Source organism: Lithobates pipiens, unplaced genomic scaffold (assembly GCF_037356315.1).
Source record: "Lithobates pipiens isolate NorthernLeopardFrog02 unplaced genomic scaffold, aLitPip1_a1.2 Scaffold_13, whole genome shotgun sequence".
Lineage (NCBI taxonomy): Eukaryota > Metazoa > Chordata > Amphibia > Anura > Ranidae > Lithobates > Lithobates pipiens.
Genome location: NW_027507718.1, coordinates 404,982,780 through 405,007,978, shown reverse-complemented (window position 1 = coordinate 405,007,978; position 25,199 = coordinate 404,982,780). Strand labels below are relative to the sequence as shown.

The window sequence follows — 25,199 nt, the reverse complement described above, 5'->3', positions numbered from 1 at the left end:
AAAAAGATCTTCTCAATTCGCTCAAGGTTTGATCTTACAGATCAGCCATCATTTCCTGCATTCTTCACTATACTGGCTTTGTGATGCCCAGATCTGTGAGAGTTGGCATCATGGTGACCTATTATTCGGGGCCGAAGGGAGGCACAACAAAGCATAGAGTATGCAGCACTATAGGGAGCTGTGTTCTCTACAGGTAAGTTAGGATTTGACAGGTTCTCCCTGAGTTGTTCTCTAATAATAATAATAGCAATAATATTAGAGTAATAGTGAAGTCTTTCCAGGGCAGGTTTATAAAAACAAAACAAAAAAAATCACTTACTGAACCACCAGTGCTTTAATTATATTTAGGGAAGCCAAGACAGTGGAGGTTGGTTGGTATGTCAGTATAGTCAGCGTTATAGATGATCATGATTTCTAGTCCCAAATTATACAATGTGTATTTCTGGAATCTAGGTCTTCATGGGAGCTCTGGAAAACTGACGGGCTCCACATCAAGTCTGAATAAGCTGTCGGTCCAGAGCTCAGGAAGTCGCAGGTCTCAATCATCCTCATTGCTGGATATGGGCAACATGTCTGCCTCTGATTTGGATGTTGCTGACCGCACCAAGTTTGACAAGGTATTTTCAGGTTACTCTCTCAGACTGTTTTCAGTGCTATTTTGTCTTAGTAGTTTTTTTTTTTAAAGTGACTAAAACAAACCTGTCTGAATTATGTCTAAAAGTGCATCTGTACCCAGAAACATGTAAAAAATGTATTATATCGCAGTTCTCTTTTTTTCGGGTTAAGAACATTTTCAATTAAGTACAGAAAAAAAACAGTTGATCGTGTCAGAAATTCAGTGTTCTTGTCACTCCCTGTGAGATGAAAAGACCATAAAAACCATCTTCATATAAATATGTGCACTGTGCTCATAAAATATCATAAATACTCACTACCATCCTATGCTATCACTTAATAAAATTAAAATCATAAAAAACAAGGTGAAATATTAAAATTAAACCACAGTAGCGCACCAATATTCAAATCAAATCTCACAGAAAGAAACAGTGAGTAAAAAAACAAAGTCCATGCAAATTGAAGAATAAAAGTTCAAAATTGTGAAAAAGTGGTGCATCACTCTGAAGACATATACTGCATATCCACCACCACAGTGTTTTATGCGGGTTCTACCTCCTTAAGACTAAAACTCACCAAATGGTATTGCCATTCATTCTCATGACTGCCAAATAGCGCCTATGCTGATATAAAAATATCAGAAAACTCCAATCACCATCCAGATGTCATGAAGATATCCACATGTAGAGGAAAATAAAGACAACGCCTCCAATAGTGGAAAAACTTTAAGGTACCCGCTTTATTTAAAAGTAATGCAATTACATCAACACTCAAAAGAACAAAGTCATAATTAAAATCGGTGTCAGGCGTCACAGTGCTGCGATCTCACCGTCCCTCATGGATCAGAGCGGCCGCTCACACTTCCTGAATCTTCAGTAGTAGATTCAGAGTAGATGTTTTCAGAGTGATACAAGACTTTTTCACAATTTTGGACTTTTAGTCTTAAATTTTTATGGACTTTGTTATTTTACTCACTGTTTGTTTCTGTGAGATTTGATTTGAATATTGGTGCGCTACCATGGATTATTAATTTTAAAATTTCACCTTGTTGAAAAACCATCTTCACTTTTCTTTTTTTAAACTACTAGTCTCATTGCTCCCCATGTAATTGGGATTAACAAAGGCTTCCCCCATAAATACAATGAAGAATTGTGTGTAGCCATAGGAGAGACAGAAAGTGTGTGCCATTTGCAAATTACCAGGTGCAAAAAGAAAAAAAAACCTGAAAAACAAAAGAATGCAGTCACCACATCTAAGCAAGGATTCAGATACACAGTATAATGCCGCGTACACACGACCCGATTTTTTTGAGGGACTAGGTCCAACAGACTTTTGGAGGCGGTCCAACGGACTTTCTGAACGAAACGGACTTGGCCACGCACGACTGCACTAAGTCCGTTTTCGTTTTGAATGTCATGACATAAACAGGACTAAACAAGGAAGTTCAATAGCCAGTAGCCAACAGCTGCTCTTGGGTCGTATTTGGTCTGTCAGACTAGCACACAGACGAACTGTTTTCCCGATTTTTAGTCAGTTGGATAGATTTGAAACATGTTTTATTTCTAGTTCCGTCTGACTTTTGGGGAAAAAAGTCAGCTGGAGCTCACACGCGATTGAATTGTCTGACGGATTCCGGTCCGCCGGATCAAGTCTGACGGAAAGTCTGATCGGGTATTCCCGGCATTAGAGTTCCTTATTGGTTTTGCGGATTAATACAATTTAAAGTTTTTCTCATAGAGGGTAATTTACTTTTTGAGAATTTCATTATATGGAGTTGTTAGGCATGGGATCTCTTTATCCTTGTACATTATGTACCACTCTGTGATAACCATTCAGTTCCAGGGTTTTATGTTTAGAAAATGTAGATGGGGTCTGCCCAATTCCTTCCTCATGAATTGGGAAATGTAAAAATTCTCATTGTTGCAATGATGAAGCTAAGGTCAAAAGAATTAAGATAATAAAGAAGACTGTCATGGTCATGATGAGTTTGAGTTTAATAAAGCCTAGTGCATAAATGCAAAAAGGCTTCCATGATACTTTCATTAGTAGTGCAGGATGTGAATAGCATCATAGATTCTAGGAATGGTGAAAGTTATGTGTTCTGAGTTATTGAAAAAGACAAGGAGGGAGCTGTTTTTATCACCAGATCCAGAAATACTCTATGCCTGATAAAGGAGTCAAAGACTGACAACAGTCGGTGAGATTGTCCTAGTGCACTGTGGATTTTGGCCATTGCTATCTCCTGAGTTTGGCTTATCATGCATACTCCTTTGTTACCAGGCCATTTTTCAGTTTTCAGTGCTCTGATAGTTTTACTGAAAATTACTCGTCATGCAACACTGTACAGAAATTAGTTTTGTATACATTTTTGAGACCAGTAGAGCTATTTGGTTGTATTTAATAACTGATCGGTGGGGGAGGGGGGATATGGGTGAGGACTTTCTAATGCAAACACTAGCATTGTTTGCATTTGTGATTGCTGTGATTGGCAATCACAGTGATCACAAGGCACAGAGCCACTCTGACTTTGTGCATTTTGCCTGGAATAATGACTGATCATAGGCATTATTTGGGCACACTGGATGCACATGCCTGTTTTCTGCAGCGCAGTTTATAAACGGCTGCCCAGAAATAAGCAGCTGCCATTGCCTGACTTTCAGAAGCAGTGCTAATTCCTGGGCAGACAGGTCATTGTGCATATTTTGGTCATGGAAAAATTATCACTTTGGCAGTAGCAGCCTTTAACTGACTATATGTATATGGCCACTATTAAACTGTGTATGGGTATTTCTGCCTTTTGTGTTTTTTAATTATTACATTTTGTGTTTTGGGTTATTGTCTTTCATAGTTTCAAATGCTCAATGTGCTTAATAAGGTCTACACAGTCAATCTATCCTGTATTTTTTCAGATATTTGAACAGGTCTTAAGTGAACTGGAGCCGCTTTGTCTGGCAGAACAAGACTTCATCAGTAAATTCTTTAATCTATCTCAGCATCAGAGCATGTCTCGGACATCCATGGTAAGGATCACTATTTATTTATTAATGTTAGTTGTGTTAGTTTTATTACCATTTCTGTCTAGTTTGTTTTCAAGCCAGGAAATAAAAAGCTACAGAGTGCAAGAGGGAAAAAAAATGAGGAGGAAGCAAAAAATGATATTCCCTATTGAAGCCAGATGTTAAATAACAGCTAATTGAGGGTCAATGGCAAGATTATATGTGTAATGATTATATGTATAATATATTTTATGCATGATACATACCTGTAAAAGTCTTCTCAGTGTGGACATTCGTAAGCCTTGAGACTGATGCTGGGCACCTTCATCTTGAATGTAATGTCAGCAGCCCCAGCACATTTAGAACGATCACTTGACACTATAGTATTCGCTTTACTCCTTCCCAGGAGGCTACATAAAAGGTTGTATGGTTGTTAGGGAAGGGGCAGAGATGCTGGGCCTGCACAGAGATTAACTAGACACTCCTAGAAGATAAGTGTTATCGTGTGCATGTAGGTAGGGAGTTGTGTTAGGGCAGTAATGGCGAACCTTGGCACCCCAGATGTTTTGGAACTACATGTCCCATAATGCTCAACTACACTGCAGAGTACATGAGCATCATGGGAAATGTAGTTCCAAAACATCTGGAGTGCCAAGGTTCGCCATCACTGTGCTAGGGAATCGACTCTCCTGTGGTGGTCAAATATCTATCATGTTTAATAGAAACATTGCAAGTGAATACTGTATTTATCGGTGTATAACATGCACTCCAAGTTTAGGAGGGAATTTAAAAGAAAAAAGTTTTAGGAAGGAAGTTTAAGAAAAAAAACATTTAAATGCCCATCAATGCAGTCTTGTCAGTGTCATTTGCAGCTTTGCATTGCAGCCTTATCAGTCATTTGCAGCCTTCCATTGCAGCCTTGTCAGTCATTTGCAGCCTTGTCAGTCGTATGCAGCCTTGCGTATGCAGCCTTGTCAGTCGTATGCAGCCTTGCGTATGCAGCCTTGTCAGTCATATGCAGCCTTGCATATGCAGCCTTGTCAGTCATTTGCAGCCTTGTCAATCGTATGCAGCCTTGCATTTGCAGCCTTGTCAGTCATTTGCCGTTTAAAAATGGCACCGGTAGTACTTGGTCGTTCTCAGCGGCTTTCGGGTATTTTCGGCCGTTCTCGGCTATTTTTGGGCACACACGGGCGTTCTCGGAGGCTTTCCGAAAGCCGCCGAGAACAGCCCAGTGCGGCCGAAGATAGCCGAGAACGGCCGAAGATAGCCATGAATGGGCGAGTGCGGCCGAAAAATACACAGAAGCCGCAGATAGTGGCAGAAAGCCCTAGCAACAGTGGGGAATCGGCGCATAACACGCACCCCCAATTTCCCCCTGATTTTAGGGGGGAAAAAGTGTGTGTTATACGCCGATAAATACGGTAACTAAATACATATTTGAAGAAAAAACAAGCACTTGATTTTTTGTGTTTTACCTGCATTTTTTTTAAGTCGGCGACAGGGTCTCTTATGAATTGGCCCTAAAGAATGTTCTTTGAGCTGGTGTTTATGTAACCTGTTACTGATGAAGACCACTCATTGAAACCATGAATAATCTTTGTGGTGTTGCCTTGATATGAACACTGGATATTTAGGAATGTTGCTGCTTACTTTTTAAGACTTAAATAGTTTTCAAGACAGTCCTATTTTGGATAGATAATGGGGCAGGCTGGGTATTGTAGCACCCTGAAAGGCTGAAATCTGCTTATAAAATCCTCCATTTATACTTTTGACACACAGGATATGGTGAAAAGTTTGTCAGTTGCAAAGAGATACAGTCATACTATATGTTCTCTTGCTTGGAGCAATACAAGTTTCTGCATCAGGGGTGATGCTCCAGGTCTGCACACCTGCTGTGGCCATTGCTAGAGGCCCCCACAATTCTCCCTGTAAAATGCAGCAGGAGGGTTGGAACTGCTCTCATCACTGGAGACGTAAAACATAAAAACTGATGATTACAGTGGTGGTGCGTCCGTTAGGGGCACTCGGGCGCCGCCCCCTCTCTCCAACCACCCCCCTCTGTGTACTATGGATAGATTCATGTATTGTTTTTGAAGCACCTGATTAGAGCCATAGACTCTAATAGCCATAAAAAAGGTGCACTGTGAGCGCAAAGCATTGCGCTCGCAGTGCACCCAGGTGTGTTGGAAAAACAAATTAATATTTGCTTTGCTAACACAGAACTGCATCTCAGCCAATCAGGAGGCCCGGATGTAATGCCAGGCACCTGATTAGCTGAAGGTAGAGGCAATCTAGTTGGCCGCCTAGCAAAGCAGGAAGAAGACACACAGTGAGGATGCATGGAGGACAGGGAGCCATCACCGTGCTACCTGTCCCGCTGCCTGACCCACCACCACGATGGAGTAAGTGCCAGGCACAGTAGGCGGGCACAGTAGCTGCATATTATGGGAACAAAGGCTTCAATTGATAGAGTACAGTTGGCTGCATATGATGGGCACAGGTGGCTGCTTTTGCTGGGCACAGTTGGTTGCATATGATGGGTACAGTTGGCTGCATATGATGGGCACAGTGGCTGCAATTGATGTTTTTGTTTCAGTATTTTTCTGAATTTTTCAGTTGGTTTACGCCCCCCCCCCCCCCCCCCCAAAAGTTTTGAGCACCAGCCGCCACTGAAGCCAACTGGGCTTCAACTAGAACTGAAATATAAACTGACCCTTAAATATTGGGACTCGGGTATGGGTAGGGTTAGATCACTTGAGCCCTCATAATAGGGCTGCTTTTTTACTTGTTTTTGTCTATTGCTGAAAGTTTATCTCCTAGAACTATTGTGCCATCAAAACGAACATGCTTTTTTCTATATATCTAGGTATGATATCTTGTTTTTGGACTAGGATTTACTGTAATAACACACCACTAAAAACAGACGCAAATGACTTCTGGTCTAAACCAAAATATGGTTACTTATTGTCTGTCTATTAAAAGCATCTACGAAAATAACAGAAAGCTTTTATGTGAAGATGAACTGATGAGTGAACCACAAAATTGCTACCCAATATTTCTAAAGGAACACAGAGGACTGATTAGTAAATCTAAATTATGACGTTCTGAATTATTAATTTCACTCATCTGTTGTGGTTTTGTAAAAGTCTGGCTGACATTTATATTGTAATTTATAAGGCTAATGGCTGAATGTGGAAGCTTGAGCACCTTCAGCTTATCAGTCTGATCAGGAAGGAAGCAATTTATTATTTAAACAATAGCATACAGTATCTCACAAAAGTGAGTACACCCTTCCACATTTATGTAAATATTTTATTATCTTTTCATGTGACAACACTGAAGAAATGACACTTTGCTACTATGTACAGTAGCGAGTGTACAGTTTGTATAATAGTGTAAATTTCCTGTCCCGTCAAAATAACACAACACATAGCCATAAATGTCTAAACTGCTGGCAACAAAAGTCGCTACACCCTGAAGTGAAAATGTCCAAATTGGGCCCAATTAGCCACTGTCATGGTTATGCAGTAATCTTCCTCTGTTTGCTAACCTCTCCTCTAAGCATGGCTCCACCCCAGGCCCTATCAGGGAACCCTATATTAACCTGTGCACCGCAAGGCAGCGGTGCTGATCAACCATTGTGTATCCATTGTGTGTTTGGCTTCCTGTTTCCTGCTTGCCGTGTGCTCTATGTTTGTCTCTGTTACCGACCTTGGCATGTTCTCTACGATTCCTGTCTGCTTGTGACCTTGACCTTTTTGGCATGTTGCTGACCATCCCTGTCTGCCTGTGACCCTGAACCTTTGGTGTGTACTCTGTTGTTCCTGTCTGCTAGTTGCCCTGGCCTCTGCCTTATCCCCTTACTATTCTTGTTGTTCCAGCCTGCTGCTTCCTTCTCCTGTAGTCTACTGTGAGTGTGAGCTGTGTGACCCTAGGGGCCAGACTGCAGCGAAGTCCATCCTCACCACTGGAGGCTCTGGTAAACACCTGCTGGCTCTTAGACTCCGTACCCTGGGGAATCTATGCTCTAGCTCCTACTGGGATCTGTGTTAGTGATCCAGTAGACCTGTGTCCTGAATCTCCCTGGGTACAATCCGCAGCAGTCAGTCCTAAGGTCCACTACCTAGCGGTGCACTTCCGACTCCTACGGAGTGCATCTGTCACCTGGTCTCAGGTGACCTGACAGCCATTTTCCTCCCCGGTCTCATGTGACTCATTAGTGTTACAAGGTCTCGGGTGTGAATGGGGAGCAGGTGTGTTAAATTTGGTTTTATCACTCTCACTCTCTTATACTGGTCACTGGAAGTTCAACATGGCACCTCATGGCAAAGAACTCTCTGAGGATCTGAAAAAAACAATTGTTTCTCTGCATAAAGATGGCCCAGGCTACAAGATTATTGCCAAGACCCTGAGCTGCAGAACGGTGGCCAAGACCATACAGCAGTTTAACCAGTTGCCGACCGCCGCACGCCGATGTACGTCAGTAGAATGGCACGGGCAGGCATAAGGACATACATGTACGTCCCTTGCCTCCCGCGGGTCGGGGGCCCGATTGGGCCCCCGCCCGGTGCCTGCGGCGGTCGATTTTCGTCCGGGAGCGATCCGGGACGAGGGGGCGGCCATTCATTCATGGCCACCCCCTCGCGATCGCTCCCGACGAATAGAAATCCCCGGTGACATCACTTCCTCTCCTGTAATGTAAACACAGGAGAGGAAGTGATGTATTCTCTCCTCCGTGTCGGTATTTTTCGTTCCGACACGGAGGAGAGCGGATCGGTGAGTTGCACCAACACTCTACGCACACAGTAGAACATGCCAGGCACACTCACACCCCCCCTTTACCCCCCGATCACCCCCCCAATTACCCCTGCCCCCCAGTCACAGTGACACCAATGTCATTTTTTTTTTTTTTTTTTGCATTGGTGTCATTTGTGACTGTAATAACTGTTAGGGCAGTTAGAGTTAGCCCCCTTTAGTTCTAATGTACCCCCCTAACCCCCCCAATAAAGGTTTAACCCCGTGATCACCCCCCGTCGCCAGTGTCACTAAGGCTGGGTTCACATTGCAGCGGTTTATGAGAACGAATGTGATTCGCACCGCACTGCAGTGCAAATCGCATCCGATCTTTGTGCGATTCGAGTTCAGCCATTCGCCACACCCGCCGCACCCGCCGCAAATTCGCACGGGACCCTTTTTTTGGCCCGCAGCAGAATCGGATCGCATGGGTGTTCACACCATGCGATCCGAGTTTGCAGATCGCACTGCGATATGCGAACTGATCTGGGGGTGTCAGTAACATTTCACTGACACTCCCAGCAGTTCGCATAGGGCAGTGTGAACTGCCGCCGGGAGGCATGCGATGCGGGAACCCGCCGCGGATTCGCGGCGTTTCCGCATCGCTCCAGTGTGAACCCAGCCTAATAAGCGATCATTTTTCTGATCGCCGTATTAGTGTCACAGGTGACGCTAGTTAGGCAGGTAGGTATTTAGGTTCGCCGCAGCTTTTTATAGCGCCAGGGACCCCCATATACTACCGCATAAAGCCCCCTGATTGCCCCCTAGTTAACCCTTTCACCAGTGATCACCATATAACTGTTACAGGTGACGCTGGTTGGTTAGTTATTTTTTTATAGTTTCAGGGCACCCGCCATTTATTACCTAATAAAGGTTTAACCCCCTGATCACCCGGCGGGTGTCATTTGTGACTAATAACTGTTAGGGCAGTTAGGGTTAGCCCCCTTTAGTTCTAAGGTACCCCCCTAACCCCCCCAATAAAGGTTTAACCCCGTGATCACCCCCCGTCGCCAGTGTCACTAAGGCTGGGTTCACATTGCAGCGGTTTATGAGAACGGATGTGATTCGCACTGCACTGCAGTGCAAATCACATCCGATCTCTGTGCGATTCGAGTTCAGCCATTCGCCGCACCCGCCGCAAATTCGCACGGGACCCTTTTTTTGGCCCGCAGCAGAATCGGATCGCATGGGTGTTCACACCATGCGATCCGAGTTTGCAGATCGCACTGCGATATGCGAACTAATCTGGGGGTGTCAGTAACATTTCACTGACACTCCCAGCAGTTCGCATAGGGCAGTGTGAACTGCCGCCGGGAGGCATGCGATGCGGGAACCCGCCGCGCATTCGTGGCGTTCCCGCATCGCTCCAGTGTGAACCCAGCCTAATAAGCGATCGTTTTTCTGATCGCTGTATTAGTGTCACAGGTGACGCTAGTTAGGCAGGTAGGTATTTAGGTTCGCTGCAGCTTTTTATAGCGCCAGGGACCCCCATATACTACCGCATAAAGCCCCCTAATTGCCCCCTAGTTAACCCTTTCACCAGTGATCACCATATAACTGTTACAGGTGACGCTGGTTGGTTAGTTATTTTTTTATAGTTTCAGGGCACCCGCCATTTATTACCTAGTCTCACTAGTGTACCCCTAAATTTAGGGGTGTCTACTTTCCAAAATGGGGTCATTTGGGGGGGGGGGTTTGTGCCATCTTGGCATTTTATGGCCTTCAAAACTGTAACGCCCTTAGAAAGCCTGAAGGCGGTGCTTGGTTTTCGGGGCCCCGTACGCGGCTAGGCTCCCAAAAAGTCCCACATATGTGGTATCCCCGTACTCAGGAGAAGCAGCAGAATTTATTTTGGGGTGTCATTTCACATATGCCCATGGCATGCGTGAGCAATATATCATTTAGTGACAACTTTGTGAAAAAAAAAAAAAAAAAAAAAAGTTTGTAATTTTCCCGCAACTTGTGGCAAAATATAAAATATTCCATGGACTCAACATGCCTCTCAGCAAATAGCTTGGGGTGTCTACTTTCTAAAATGGGGTCATTTGTGGGGGTTTTGTGCCATCTTGGCATTTTATGGCCTTCAAAACTGTAATAGGTAGTGAGAAGTGAACTCAAAAATTTACGCCCTTAGAAAGCCTGAAGGCGGTGCTTGGTTTTCGGGGCCCCGTACGCGGCTAGGCTCCCAAAAAGTCCCACATATGTGGTATCCCCGTACTCAGGAGAAGCAGCAGAATTTATTTTGGGGTGTCATTTCACATATGCCCATGGCATGCATGAGCAATATATCATTTAGTGACAACTTTGTTAAAAAAAAAAAAAAAAAAAAAAAAAAAAAGTTTGTAATTTTCCCGCAACTTGTGGCAAAATATAAAATATTCCATGAACTCAACATGCCTCTCAGCAAATAGCTTGGGGTGTCTACTTTCTAAAATGGGGTCATTTGTGGGGGTTTTGTGCCATCTTGGCATTTTATGGCCTTCAAAACTGTAATAGGTAGTGAGAAGTGAACTCAAAAATTTACGCCCTTAGAAAGCCTGAAGGCGGTGCTTGGTTTTCGGGGCCCCGTACGCGGCTAGGCTCCCAAAAAGTCCCACATATGTGGTATCCCCATACTCAGGAGAAGCAGCAGAATTTATTTTGGGGTGTCATTTCACATACGCCCATAGCATGTGTGAGCAATATATCATTTAGTGACAACTTTGTGTAAAAAAAAAAAAAATTTTTTTTTTTGTCATTATTCAATCGCTTGAGGCAAAAAAATAAAATATTCAATGGGCTCAACATGCCTCTTATCAATTTCCTTAGGGGGTCTACTTTCCAAAATGGGGTCATTTGGGGGGGTTTTGTACTGCCCTGCCATTTTAGCACCTCAAGAAATGAGATAGGCAGTCGTAAACTAAAAGCTGCGTAAATTCCAGAAAACGTACCTTAGTTTGTAGATGTGACAACTTTTGCGCAAACCAATAAATATACAATTATTGACTTTTTTTTACCAAAGACATGTGGCTGAATACATTTTGGCCTAAATGTATGACTAAAATTGAGTTTATTGGATTTTTCTAATAACAAAAAGTAGAAAATATCATTTTTTTTCAAAATTTGCGGTCTTTTTACGTTTATATCACAAAAAATAAAAATCGCAGAGGCAATCAAATACCATCAAAAGAAAGCTCTATTTGTGGGAAGAAAAGGACGCAAATTTTGTTTGGGTACAACATTGCATGACCGCGCAATTACCAGTTAAAGCAGCGCAGTGCCAAAGTGTAAAAAGACCTCTGGTCATTTACCAGCAAAATGGTCCGGTCTGAAAGTGGTTAACTTGACAGATTCCACTCAGAACAGACCTTTGAGTGCACGTGCTCAGTGTCATATCCAGAGGTTGCCTTTTCGAAATAGACCCATGAGTGCTGCCAGCATTGCCGCAGAGGTTGAAGGGGTGGGAGGTCAGTCTGTCAGTACTCGGACCATACACCGCACGTTGCATCAAATTAGTCTGCATGACTGTCATCCCAGAAGGAAGCCTCTTCTAAAGATATTGCACAAGAAAGCCTGCAAACTGTTTGCTGAAGACAAGCAGACTAAGGACATGGATTACTGGAACCAAGTCCTGTGGTCTGATGAGACCAAGGTAAACTCATTTGGGTCAGATGGTGTCAAGCGTGTGTGGTGGCAACCAGGTGAAGGGTACAAAGACAAGTGTGTCTTGCCTACAGTCAAGCATGGTGGTGGGAGTGTCATGGTCTAGGGCTGCATGAGTATTGCCGCCACTGGGGAGCTACAGTTCATTAAGGGAACCATGGAATGCCAACATGTACTGTGACATACTGAAACAGATCATGTTCCCCTACCTTCAGAGACTGGGCTGCAGAACAGTATTCCAACATAACAACTCCAAACACCCCTCCAAGATGACCACTGCCTAGCTAACAAAGCTGAGGGTAAAGGTGATGGACTCGCCAAGCATGTCTCCAGACCTAAACCCTATTGAGTATCTGTGGGGCATCCTCAAAGGGAAGGTGGAGGAACGCATGGTCTCTAATGTCCACCATCTCTGTGATGTCGTCATGAAGGAGTGGAAGAGGACTCCAGTGGCAACCTTTGAAGCTCTGGAGAAAGCAGCACAATAAATGCAGTTGTAGCAATTTGAACCAAATGTACAGTAGTGTTGTCAAATGGTTGTTCAAGTTTTTTAGCATATCATTGTTCCCAGGGAAGCCATAGATTATGAAGTTTAGAGCATGAGGGTTTTCCACACGATATTATAGATTCATACGTGTAATGTGATTGAACTAAGGTAACTATTTCTGACAAAGTTGTGGTAGTGTTCTCCAGCACCTAGCTAGGAGTAATCTGGTTGCTAGGCGTATGTTTGTTTGTGATCACTAGTCTAAAAGTTAGTGGTAGTGAATCTGCGTTCATATTCAGGATAGCCAATTGCGGAGTAAAGTTGATAGGGAAGTGACATACTGTATATCTTAAATTATATTTTCTACCTCTTTCCATAGACTTGTTAAGGCTGGGCATGACCATAAGCTATGAAATAAGGTACCTGTTTGGTTACAATTTCTCCAGCAGATGGGTGAGGTGTTTGATTGAAATTTGGGCCAATCTCTGTGGTATCAAGTACCATCTCAGTGTTATTTTGTGTGTCAATTCCCAAACGGAAGTGCAACAAGTAGCTTTATACATTGACTTATCACAGTTTGCCATTGCTGTTCAGAAAAGTGTGGTTGAAAATCCTCTTCCTAATCTTTTAAAAGATTTAGATTTATGGAAAACCATGTAGTGTAGAGTAAATTAGTGAGAAATGGTATTTCCATTTTCTGATAGATTTCCCCTTCTAGGTGTGGGTGTGCTGAGAGCCATTTTTGAATTCTATAGTAATTGAAATAATCTTTTATGGGTGCATTGTATGTTGTTTGAATTTGAGCAAAGAGTTTCTGTAATATCTTGGCCCTGAGTTCAGACGTGTAGGTTGCCTGTTCTAATATTCACTGGGGTAAAATTAGGCCAGGTCACAATAATTTCAGGGTGTAGAGAGGTATTTGGAGATGTTTGGTGGGAAGTTTAGACCATTTAGTGAAATGTAGTATTTTCCATGCTTTGACTGAGGCTTGAATATAGGTGTAGATGTGGTAGATTGGTGGTGGTGCTGAACAACCAATGTTTAAGGTTGTTACCCGGTGCCGTGGTGTGTTTCAATGTTTCCCCTTAATGTGTTTGGGTGTGTATTTACCCAGTCTTTCATTTGCGACAGTATGATGGCTAAGTAATAATCTCTCAAGTCGATGTACCCCATTCCCCCTGATAGTCTATGTTTGATCGTTTTTGAATGACTACATCTTGTTTTTTTGCCCTGCCATACGCATTTGTGTACAATGGATTGAAGAGATTTGATGTAGGAATTCATAAGTGGTATAGGTATTGTACGAAATATATATAGCAATCTAGGGAATATGAGCATTTTAAAGACTGCCAGCCTTCCGGGCCAGGAAAACTTGTATTTGGAAAGTTTGGCTGTTTCTCTAATAAGCATTTGTTTAGCTTCAATGTACTGAATAGCCCTTTTGTAGATTTGGTAAGTGTAATTCCCAAATAAGACATTCCAGGGTCTGCCCATGGATATGTATAGAAGTTGCGTAGTAGGTTGCTAGTTGTAGCATCTAATCCCAAATCTAGAATATAGGACTTTTATTTTCGTTAATTTTATAATAGGAAATGGTACTAAATCTCTATAACACAGATTGTACCGAAGCCAGAGAAGACACAGGATTGGTAATCATCATCACATCCTCAGCAAACAGATTGATTTTATGTTCTACAGTGCCAATTTTGAAACCTGTAATCCATTAATAGGTTGAAAATAAGTGGCAATAGGGGGCTTCCTTGGCAGGTACCATTAGTAATTCAGAATGGCTTAGAGATCATGTCAAACGTGTATACTTGGGCTGATGGTGTTGAGTATAAAGCCATTATAATGGAGAGGATGTGGCCTTGGAATACAAATTTATGAAGTGTCACTTGGAGATATGACCAGTGGACCCTATCGAACGCCTTCTCTGTGTCCAGGAATAGCAGAGAAGGCGTTTAAGTAGATTCAGCATTGTGGATTATATTTATGAGTCTACGAGTTACATCAAATGTTTGTCTCCCTTTCTTGAAACCAGATTGATCTGGATGAGTTAGTGACGGCATAATGTTTACTAATCTGTTTGCTATTAGTTTGGCATAGATTTTTGTGTCTATATTGAGAAGTGAAATAGGTTGGAAGTTTTGTAGTGAGGTAGGTTCAACGCATTAAGCATTTCCTTTGGGAGAGAAGAGGAGGCAGCGTCATTGTATATTTGTGATAAAAAGGGTGCTAGGACTGTACGGAATTGTTTTTTGTACTCCCCAGTGAGTCCATCTGGTCCAGGTGATTTGTTAGATGGTAATGCTGAGATTACATCTAAAATTTCTAGTGGAGTAAATGGGGCATTCAGTTTGGGGAGTTGATTTTGGGTAGATTAATTTCTTGTAAGAAGGAATCTGTCTTCTATGGATGGTTGGGTAGTGGTAGATTCATCTTTCTTTAATTGTACATCACGGGACACAGAGCCATAGCAATTACTATGTGGGTTATAGTCCACCTTCAGGTGCTGGACACTGGCACACCCTAAACAGGAAGTTGCCTCCCTATATATCCCCTCCCACTACTAGGAGTATCTCAGTTTTTTTCGCCAGTGTCTAAGGCAGTGATGGCGAACCTATGGCACGCGTGTCACAGCTGGCACGCAGAGCCATCTCTGTGGGCACACGAGAGGGTCCTGGTTCACGGTGGGGAGAACATGGCAGCAAACAGCAGCGAGGTACAGGAAATTAACTGCACGAGTGAGTGGGTGGCTCCGCAGCCTCCGCGTGGAAGGCTACAGACCTGAGAGCACGCGAGGGAGAGAAGCAAGCAGCGGCAAGGTGTGGGAAACTGTCTGCACGAGTGAGTGGGCGGCCCACATTCTCCGCGTGGTAGGCTACAGGCCTGACAGCACGCACGGGAGGGAGAGAAGAGCTTCACTGCTTCATTGTATGGCTGAAGAGCGGCGCAGCATCCCTGGCGCCTTCCGGAGCTTGGACTACTCAAACCTCCTTCAACAGTGAGGCACGGAGAACAGACTGACCGTGGGCCCAGAAGACAAGGACAGGCGAGAGGCGCAGGCTGTGAGGGAGCCGCTGGATGGAACAGGGATGAAGACAGGTACCGGGCACAATTATACACTGAATACCTGCAGACAAAGACTGGGGCAGGGAGGCAGAGCAGGGATTGCAGATAAGGACAGAGCTAGAGGTCTCCCTTTCTCTCAGCTCTCCTCTTTTTCAGCCCCCGTGTCCCCCTCTTTCTGCTCCCCCTCTCTCTGTGTCCTCTCTCTCTCTCTCTGTCCCCCCCCCTCTCTCTCTGTCCCCCCCCTCTCTCTGTGTCCCCCCTCTCTCTCTGTCCCCCCCCTCTCTCTGTGTCCCCCCCCTCTCTCTGTGTCCCCCCTCTCTCTCTGTGTCCCCCCTCTCTCTCTGTGTCCCCCCTCTCTCTCTGTGTCCCCCCTCTCTCTCTGTGTCCCCCCTCTCTCTCTGTGTCCCCCCTCTCTCTCTGTCCCCTCTCTCTCTTTCTCTGTGCCCTCCCCTTTATCTCTATCCCATATCTCTCTCTCTGTCCCATCTCTCTCTCTCTGCCCCCTCTCTCAGCATCTCTCACACTCCTCCCCCTCTGTGTCCCCCCTCTATCTCTGCCCCCCATGTGTCCTCCCTCTCTGTGTGTGTCCCCTATCTCTATCTGTCCCCCCTCACTCTCTGTCACCCTTGTCTCTCTCTGTCCTCTCTCTCTCTCTTTCACTGTGCCCTCCCCTTTATCTCTGCCCCATATCTCTCACACCCCTCTCCCTCTCTGTGCCCCCATTTCTCTGTCCCCCCTCTCTCTCTGCCCCCCGTGTGTCCCCCCTCTCTGTGTGTGTCCCCCATCTCTATCTGTCCCCCTCACTCTCTGTCACCTTTCTCTTTCTATGTGTCCTCTCTCTCTCTCACAGCCCCCTTTCTCTCTCTCTCACAAACCCCTCTCTCTCTTACACACAAACCCTATCTCTCTTACACACACCCACATCTCTCTCACACACCCCCTCTCTTTTTTGCTCAGCACCACTCTCTTGCGAATTGCCGTGTTGGCACTTTACAACACAAAACCAACTTATTTATTTCAGTTTGGGCACTCAGACTCAAAAAGGTTCGCCATCACTGGTCTAAGGTGTTGGTCACGAGTGAAGATGTGCTGTGCTGAGCTCCACTGGAGCAGTCCTTGCTGGGGCTAGCTAAGCAGCTGGATCCATTCAAAGTGTCTTTTAGGCCAAATTGAATGGTACTCGGGCCTTGTGTCCAAAGAAATTAGATTTTGCCTGTAAACGCTTCTCTTTTTAGAGAGCTGGAGCCCAGGATCCAGTACTTTTGGTATTAAGGCCATAAAGTTTTACTGGTGGTGGTGCTATTACAGGTCCAGGATTGTGGGTTTCCCCGAGTATCCCCGGCTCCTGAAGGTTTGTTAACGGAACCCACTGTGAAGGGTGAAGATTGGGTCTGTTGGTTTTTGCCACAGAAAACCCTGCGTCGGGAAAGGTAAGTGGAGCATTCTAAGAAATTTTTTGGATTTTCTTATGAATTTGTCTCCTTTTAATTAGTAAATGTTGTCATGCCTACAAGATGAGCTAATCAATGAGAAGAAAGTAAGCAGGAACAAGGTGACAGCAACCGATTGTAACTGGGACTGCTGTGTAACTATGGGGTGCAAGTTCATGGAGCAATTTGCAATGAGTAAGGCATCTGACCGGAGGTATGGTTATATGGATCATGTTTGAGTCCACTAATCAGCTAGGATTTAGTGCTTACCGGCATGGAGGATCGCGTTGGAAAGGCTGGGTGTTCTCCCTGCTATTGGGTTGCGCTGACCTAGGCGGTTCAGGAATGATTCCCCAAGTGTTTAGAAGATTGAGGACCTCATCCATTGTGGAGATATTTTAACTCCATTTTTGGTGACTGTGATTTTAGTAGGGAAACCCAATTGGTAAGGGATTTTGTGGTTGTTGAGTGGTTTGGTAATGGTGCTTAGTTGTTTCCTATTGGTGCGTATGCTGCGAGAGATCTACATATAGCTGGAGGTTGGCGTATGGTGATGGGAGTTGACCAAGATGTCTCACCTTGAGTAGAAGTTGGTTTTTGGCATAATTTTTTTTAATTTTTGTCAGAACATCGTGGGAACTTCCGCAGGGAGTTGTGGGGGAATTAGGGAGGCAGTGAATACGATCGATTTTATAGTTTCCATGGGTGAAAGGTCAGGCAATAGCATGGAAATTGGCTTTCTGGCATATGTATTAAGGTCACGTGTCATGATGGTCTCGGGTACACCTCCGATCTTTACATTATTACAATGTGACCTGTCCTCTAGGTCTGCCATTTTGGCTCTCATCCACTTGTTTTTCCTGGGTATGGTCATGGGCATCTACTAGATCGTTAACCCTTTCAGTCATATTCCCTATTTGACTTTCAATATTGTGAACTTTCTGCCCCATGTATTTTGTGATGAGACTTTGGTAAACAAGGAGGCGATGTCATTATGAAGGGAGCTCTGACGAGAGATGAGCATCTCTTTCATGTTTCATGTGTTTGATACAGGCTGATTTATGGTGGGGAAGGCTGCTATGGGAGATTGATGAGCTGGGATGAGATCAGATACAGGGCTCACCTCATGACCAGTTGTATCTGAATCCAGTCGCATCCGCGACTTTGCTGGGCTGTTGCTTGCAGATGATGATAGGTAAGAACAGTCTTGGCGAACCTTGGCACCCCAGATGTTTTGGAACTACATTTCCCATGATGCTCCACTACACTGCAGAATGCCAGAGCATCATGGGAAATGTAGTTCCAAAACATCTGGGGTGCCAAGGTTCGCCACACTGGGTAAGAAGGAGTTATTCTGCGTAGATATTTCCATTCCCTCTGCATCAGGAAAGTCTGTGTAAGCCGCTGCTGATCCGTGTGCAGAGCCGCAGATGCCATCTTGGATTCTTGTGTCTGGCGGGTGTGAGAAGAATTCTGTCAGCTTCTTTGGCTGACGCTAGGTAGTCTTTCCTCTTGCAGATGAGGCTGGACATTCTAGGGGTGTAATCTGGTTCGCTGTTGTCCTAAATAGTCAATATCTGAATAGCGGCTATTCTGTGTCATAGTCCAGTCGGTGCAGGAGGTGAGGGATCCGATTTCCATCTTGCGCAGCGGTTAGCCACACCCACTTATTTTTTATTTATTTTTTAAAACCATAGAAAACTTTTATTTGTACAAAAAATACTTGCACATAAAAAGCGGCTTAACATACAGCAATATGACATCTCTCAGTATATAACACAGATGGGGTCCCAATATAAAAAAAGCAGATGGGAAGGGAATTTTATAGACATGTGCAATTTGTTTAGTTCCAAATGAATTTTTAACAAATTTAGACAAATTAATTAATTTGGAAATAATGGAATTACCGAAAACCCATTTAATTTAATTTTTCCGAATACTCAAATTTGTAAATTCGAAAACCCAAAAAATTTTAAAAATCTGAAATGATACCTAATTAATAATAACTTTATTGCTAACTATTAAATTATAGGTATTGGAATTTTCTTTCAAATTTGGCCGTTAGTGAATGTAACAAATACGAATTTATCCGAAGTTAACGAAATTATCTGAAAAATAACGAATGCCGTATCTAAACGAATGGAACATAAATTATTAATAATTGACTAACAATAATAATAATGTTTTATTATTATTATTATTGTTAATTTGTTCTGTTCTATTTGTTTTAGATGCGGCATTCATTATTTCTGATAATTTGTATTTGCCATATTCACTAACCGCAAAATTTCAAAGAAAATTCCAATACCTATAATTTAATAGTTAGTTTTTATAAGTAAGCTAGTTCTTTCAAATTTTCTGATATTTTTTTATTATTTTTTTATTTCGAATTTTATGAATTGTGATCATAATGAACGACCCAAAAAACAAACAAAAAAAAACAAAAACCCAATGAAATGAAAACTAATACATTTTTCGGCAGTGCACATGTCTAGCATCTGACACGTTAAGTGGCAAGGTTTTTGGACCCATAACATAAACAACATAGGACTCTGTACAGAGTGAAAGATCTCAAAGCAGTGATAAGAAACAAAAAGATTATTAGTAAAAATCAATCAATGGTTAGGCACACAGTTAACCATTTGATCGCCCTAGATGTTAAAGTGGTTTGGTACCTAAAAATGAAAGTACATGTTATTAAAATCAACAGATAGCATACTTACCTAAACGAAACCTGAAAAAAAAAAAAATTATTTACTTACCTTTTATTTCTGATGTTTCAGCTGACTTCCGGGTTGTCCTCCCGTGGGAGTAGGCGTGGCTATCGTCCTCGCAATGGTCCCTGGGAAATTTGTAAGCTATTTCCCAAGAATCCATGGGGGACAATGAAATTGCGAAATCTCGCGAGATTTCGTTAGGACGCCGGTCACGTGACGAGGACGTGTACGAATTTGCCATTTTTAAAGTGGGCAGGCAGCTGTATCTGCCATTACACTGCTCTCACTGAGCATGTGCAAGATGGAGCGGAGCATGCTGGGAGCCAGACGTCATCATATACCAGGAAGTAAATGCCTGTGGGCTTCAGACGCCCACAGTTAAAATGGAAAATGCCAGAGCAGGTTTTTATAAGTCATCCTGAGGAAAAGATTCGTCGCGCCGGGGGTCAAATAAACGCCGGACGTGGATGCCAATCAAAGGTAGCACTCGCCCACCTGTGAGACAGGTAAGAAAAAAAAAAAAAAGAGCGGAATCCCACTTTAACGTCTTCCCAGGCAGTGTCATTAGTACAGTGACAGTGTGTGTGTGTATGTGTATATGTATATAGATATACATATAGATATATATTAGATATATAGTATTATTACTTACCACTGTATTAGTGTCACTGGTGATGCTAGTGTCAGTTCCCACCCAATGTCAAATTTCCTGCCGCACCATCACAGTCCCACTATTAGTCGCTGATCACCGCATTAGTAGTCTAAATAAAAATTCCACTGTATATATCATAGTTTGGTTTTCAAAAAAATAATATAAATTTCATTTGGGTACAGCGTTGCATGACTGCTCAATTGTAGCGCAGTGCTAAATAGCAAAAAATGGCCCGATCATGAAGGGGGTAAAGATTTCTAGAGCTGAGGTGATTAATAAAAGGAGATCAGTAAATTTTAAGTTACAAATCTTTGTCTCTAATTAACCTAATGAGCCACTTTCCAGTTGACTTTTCTCAGCTTGGGTTTGAAAGGGAGAAAGCTTCAGGGCCCTTTCACACTGGCGTTCAGTCTAGATCCGTCTGTCAGTTTTTTTCAGATGGATCCAGACTGAACCACAATGTGTGTTTATGGCTGGGCGAATGTAAACAGATTATCATCCGTTTACATCTGCCTACATCCGTCTCTTTTTTTTTTTTTTTTATGGAATAAGGCTTTTCTGTTTTTTATGTCCATTTTTAGGCAAGAAACATTTTGTGTTTATAATTATGTCACATATGATTGGTTTCTGCAACAACGAAAAAAAAAATGGATGGAAAAAATTATGTGAAGTGAAGATGGATGTGCAAACTGATGTAACCTGAATCTGTATCAGTTTTATTCTTGGCATAAAAACATGACTGATCCGCTGATGACCGTGTGAAAGAACCTTGGTGTTTTCTTATGCATTTTTTTTTCCTTCCTTTCTAACAGGGTGAAGTTGATGAAGGCGATGGTGGGGTTTCATCTCGACATCAAACTACTGCTGTGTTGTCTTCAGAGTAAGTTAGTAAATTAACTACTTGTTGTCGGCCTATAGTACATTTACTGCAGCTGAGCGTGCGTCGCAGCCAGGCTGTTTAACATAAATGTACATCTTCTAGCTTTGTTCGAGTTGGCTACAGCACGATTTTGTCAGCAGGTACCGGCCAATGATTTTGGCCATGGAGCTGCTGATTGGCTGTGGCCAATCACAGAATTGAGTCCTGTGTGTTCACAAACACACAGGACTCTGTACAAAGAGCAGCGATCTGGCTGTTTCTTCTCCCTAAAAAGCAGGGGAAAAATCCAGATTTGTAAAGGCAGCATATATTACACTTGTTAGGCACACAGTTAACCCCTTGATTGCCCCTAGATGTTAACACCTTCTGAGACAGTGTTATTAGTGTAGTGTTAGTTTACAATATTATTTGTGATCAGCGTATTGGTGTCACTAGCGACTTCAGTGTAATTTAGTCTGTTAGCTTAGATTATCCGCCACACTATCGCAGTCCTATCATAAGTCGCTATGTCGGTGTGTATATATACCATAGCTTGTAGATGCTATAACTTTCACACAAACCAATAAATATATACTTATTTGGAGTTTTTTTTTTTTTTTAACCAGAGACGTGTAGCAGACTATATTTTCACCTAAATTTATGAAGAATTCTTTTATTTTATTTTTTTTTTTTTTAATTGGATATGTTTTATAACAAAGTAAAAAAATGATTGATTTGTTTTTTTTAAATGTCCTGTTTTTTTTTCATTTATATATTCAAAAGAAAGAGTGGTGATCAAATGCCACCAAAAGAAAACTCTATTTGTGTTAAAAAAAATTATATAAATTTAACTTGCATACAGTTTTGCAAGATCGAGCATTTGCCAGTTAAATTAGCGCAGTTCTGAATAGCAAAAAATGCCCTGGTCATGAAGGTGGTAAAACCTTCCCGGAGGTCAATGAAAAAAGAAATTTCTAACTCAAAACGATGATTAATAGCAATTGTAAAGTCATTTCGGTATATTCAAATAATAAACGGGTTTATACTCGCCTGCTTCTCTGGTCACAGGATTTGACCGAGAGTAGCAGGAGCCAATGGCTCCCACTGCTCTTAGCAAAGCCTGTAAGACCCGCAAGAGAAGGAGCGAAGACTTGCAACCGAGCACAACGCTGAATGAATACGGGAGTCGGGTAAGTGTTAGGGAAAAGAGGGGGGTTTACAGACAATGGAAGGTATTTACTTTAATGCAGAGAATGCATTATGATAAAAAACCTTTAGACTTTAGAACCACTTTATTTTCGTTTGGCATGTGCTGTTTAGAGGTCTGTTTTCTCCATTTTTCTCGCACTTTGAGATCTTTTGGATTGTATGATTCTCAATTAACTCTTTGCACAATGCTATACAATTTCATATACTGGATTCAAGTGTATGCAAACTGGCCAACTGTGTCAAAACGATCCCTCTCTGGCCAGTTCCTACTCTACTTTTCACAATGACAATTACTTACTCATTGCATACGTTATTGGGCTTATATTACCAAAATCATAAATCCCAAATCATCTTAATTTTTTTTTTTTTTTTGTAGGAAGGAAATGGTCCGACAGATGATGACTCACATATTCCGCTGTATTGAACCAGAACTGAATAACCTCATTGCTCTGGGCGACAAGATTGACAGCTTTAACTCTTTGTATATGCTTGTGAAGATGAGCCACCATGTGTGGACAGCAGAGAATGTCGATTCCGCCTCCTTCCTCAGCACCACACTTGGCAATGTCCTGGTTACTGTGAAAAGGAACTTTGATAAATGCATTGTAGGTGCCAGCTTAGCTAAGCATAGCTGTAGCTTCCATGTTATCATGTCATTTGTTAAAGTGTATCAAACCCCCTCCACCAAAAAAAATGACCTTCAGTGTGTGGCCTTTTGGCAACTGCACAATGACTTCTGCAATAGCCTCCTATTCAAGCTCGTCAGCTTGTGCATGCTACAATCCTCATTTATTTCTGAGGAACAGTCACTTTATTCTTGGGAAGCATAATGAATGGCCTTCCCTAGGAAACCTTCCATGGTTTGATATCTCTCTCCCATTTTTTACAATTGATACGGTTATGTGCGTGACATTCTACACTTTGTATTTTGCAGAGTAACCAAATCAAGCAGATGGAGGATGTAAAAATCTCAAAGAAGAGTAAGGTTGGCATTCTTCCATTTGTGTCTGGGTTTGAAGAGTTTGCTGAATTGGCAGAGTCAATCTTTCGAGGATCTGAGAGACGTGGCGATTTAGACAAAGCTTATACGAAGCTTATTAAAGCAGTTTTTATAAATGGTAAGTAGCAGTACATTTCTATTGTTTCTTTTGTTTTCTTTTTTTTTTTTCTTTTTATGTATCACATTTGCCCATGAATGTCAAAAAAAGCCGCTGTGTAATGGGATAGGCCTGAATCAGTGCCACCTAAACTTCTATTACCTGCCCTCACAAAGGAAACCCTACTTTGTCATAGTGGTAAGGCCTATAGGGTTGCAGCATCCTAAGTCGTTTTACCACAGGTAGTATCGGGATGGTGACCCAGGCAAGTGGAATACCTTGGTCCTCTCTGAAGGTTTGTTGGGCATCGTGCGAGCAACCTGATCCTACATAAAAAATAAAAATAAAGTGATTGCTGCAAAACTGCGGTTACACTGATAATGTTATTGGTGCCAATACTAAGCATTTGCATGAGTATCTGACAGCCGGAAATTATTGGTTAAGGAGGCGGGGCTGACGTGTCCTTAACAACCGATGACTCATTCAGCTGTCAGTGAAGTTCCCCCATTTGACACCTGAAATGTAAACTAAGTTCAGTTGAAGCTGTCAAAAAAAAATGAAAAATCAGTCAGTGTTTATCAACAACATTGCTCATCTGCTGAAACGGAAAAAAATGAAAAGAAACATTGTGTTTTTTTTTGTATCTTTCTGTTTATTCATCTACAGAGCAAAGTTATAAACTTTTTTTTTATAAACATTTTTTTTAAAATTAAATGTTTCTCTGTTTAACCCCTTTATTAACCCTTAATTTACTCTAATTATCCTTATTTAACTCCTTATTCTTCATCTCCATTTAATTATTATTTTCCTGTTGACTTTTTTTTTGTTCACTTCTAATTTATAAACTATTAATAATTAAAACTTTTTTTTTGTCTGTTTTGTTCGTTAATACTTTTACACCATTTAAATATATTTACATGTTTCACATTGAAAAAAGCACAAAATAAAAAAAGTTATTTCAATTTTAAATACTGTAACTTTTTAATGCTTTGTACCATTGCCGACAGCTGAAGTGTAAACAAATGGGTTGTGGTAGGTATCAGTAATTGGTGAGTAATAAAAGAAAAGTATCGGTACTCGTAAAAAATGTTATTGCTGCATCCCTATGCAAAACCTAAAATTAGTTTATAGCATTTCCTATTTGCCTATCTGACGGACAGAATTTTCACATATAAATTCTCAAAAATATCTGATAAAGTGCTTAATGGGTAACTGTACTGTCATTTGATCTTTCCCCAATGATGATTATCAGACAAGAGAAAGATAATGATTTTGGCCACCTTAGGCAGGCATAGATGGTGGAAATGTTTCCTGTAACCATGGGGCCGCCCCCCGCCGGCAGAAGACAGTCATTAGCAGACATCCACTAGCAATAATCACAAGTAAATCTAGCAGGCTGCTTGTATCGTTGGTCGATTGATCATCTTGGTACATTCAGCCTACCCATACACGGTTTGAATCAATTTACTAACAAATCAACACGCCAAGTGACTATAATTATTTAACCACTTTAAGGCTGGCCATAGTTTGAATTCCTGCTGAACCTGCCAAGTTTCGAACTGTCTATGGCCGGCCTTAAAATGGTTAAATAATCATAGTTACTGGTGTGTTGATTTGTTAGTAAAT

General features: G+C 42.2%; 1 protein-coding gene across 10 annotated transcripts in view; it reads left to right on the top strand.

Annotated features, from left to right (window-relative positions):
- The window catches only part of EXOC1 (exocyst complex component 1), a 96,921-nt gene that overhangs the window by 60,523 nt on the left and 11,199 nt on the right, over window positions 1-25,199 (top strand). For all 10 annotated transcript variants that reach the window (XM_077477460.1, XM_077477458.1, XM_077477452.1 and 7 more), the window contains 5 exons: window positions 454-617; window positions 3,525-3,635; window positions 21,221-21,288; window positions 22,853-23,081; window positions 23,411-23,594. In XM_077477460.1, coding sequence (XP_077333586.1) covers window positions 454-617; window positions 3,525-3,635; window positions 21,221-21,288; window positions 22,853-23,081; window positions 23,411-23,594 — 756 coding nt within the window. The remainder of the gene's footprint in view (window positions 1-453; window positions 618-3,524; window positions 3,636-21,220; window positions 21,289-22,852; window positions 23,082-23,410; window positions 23,595-25,199) is intronic.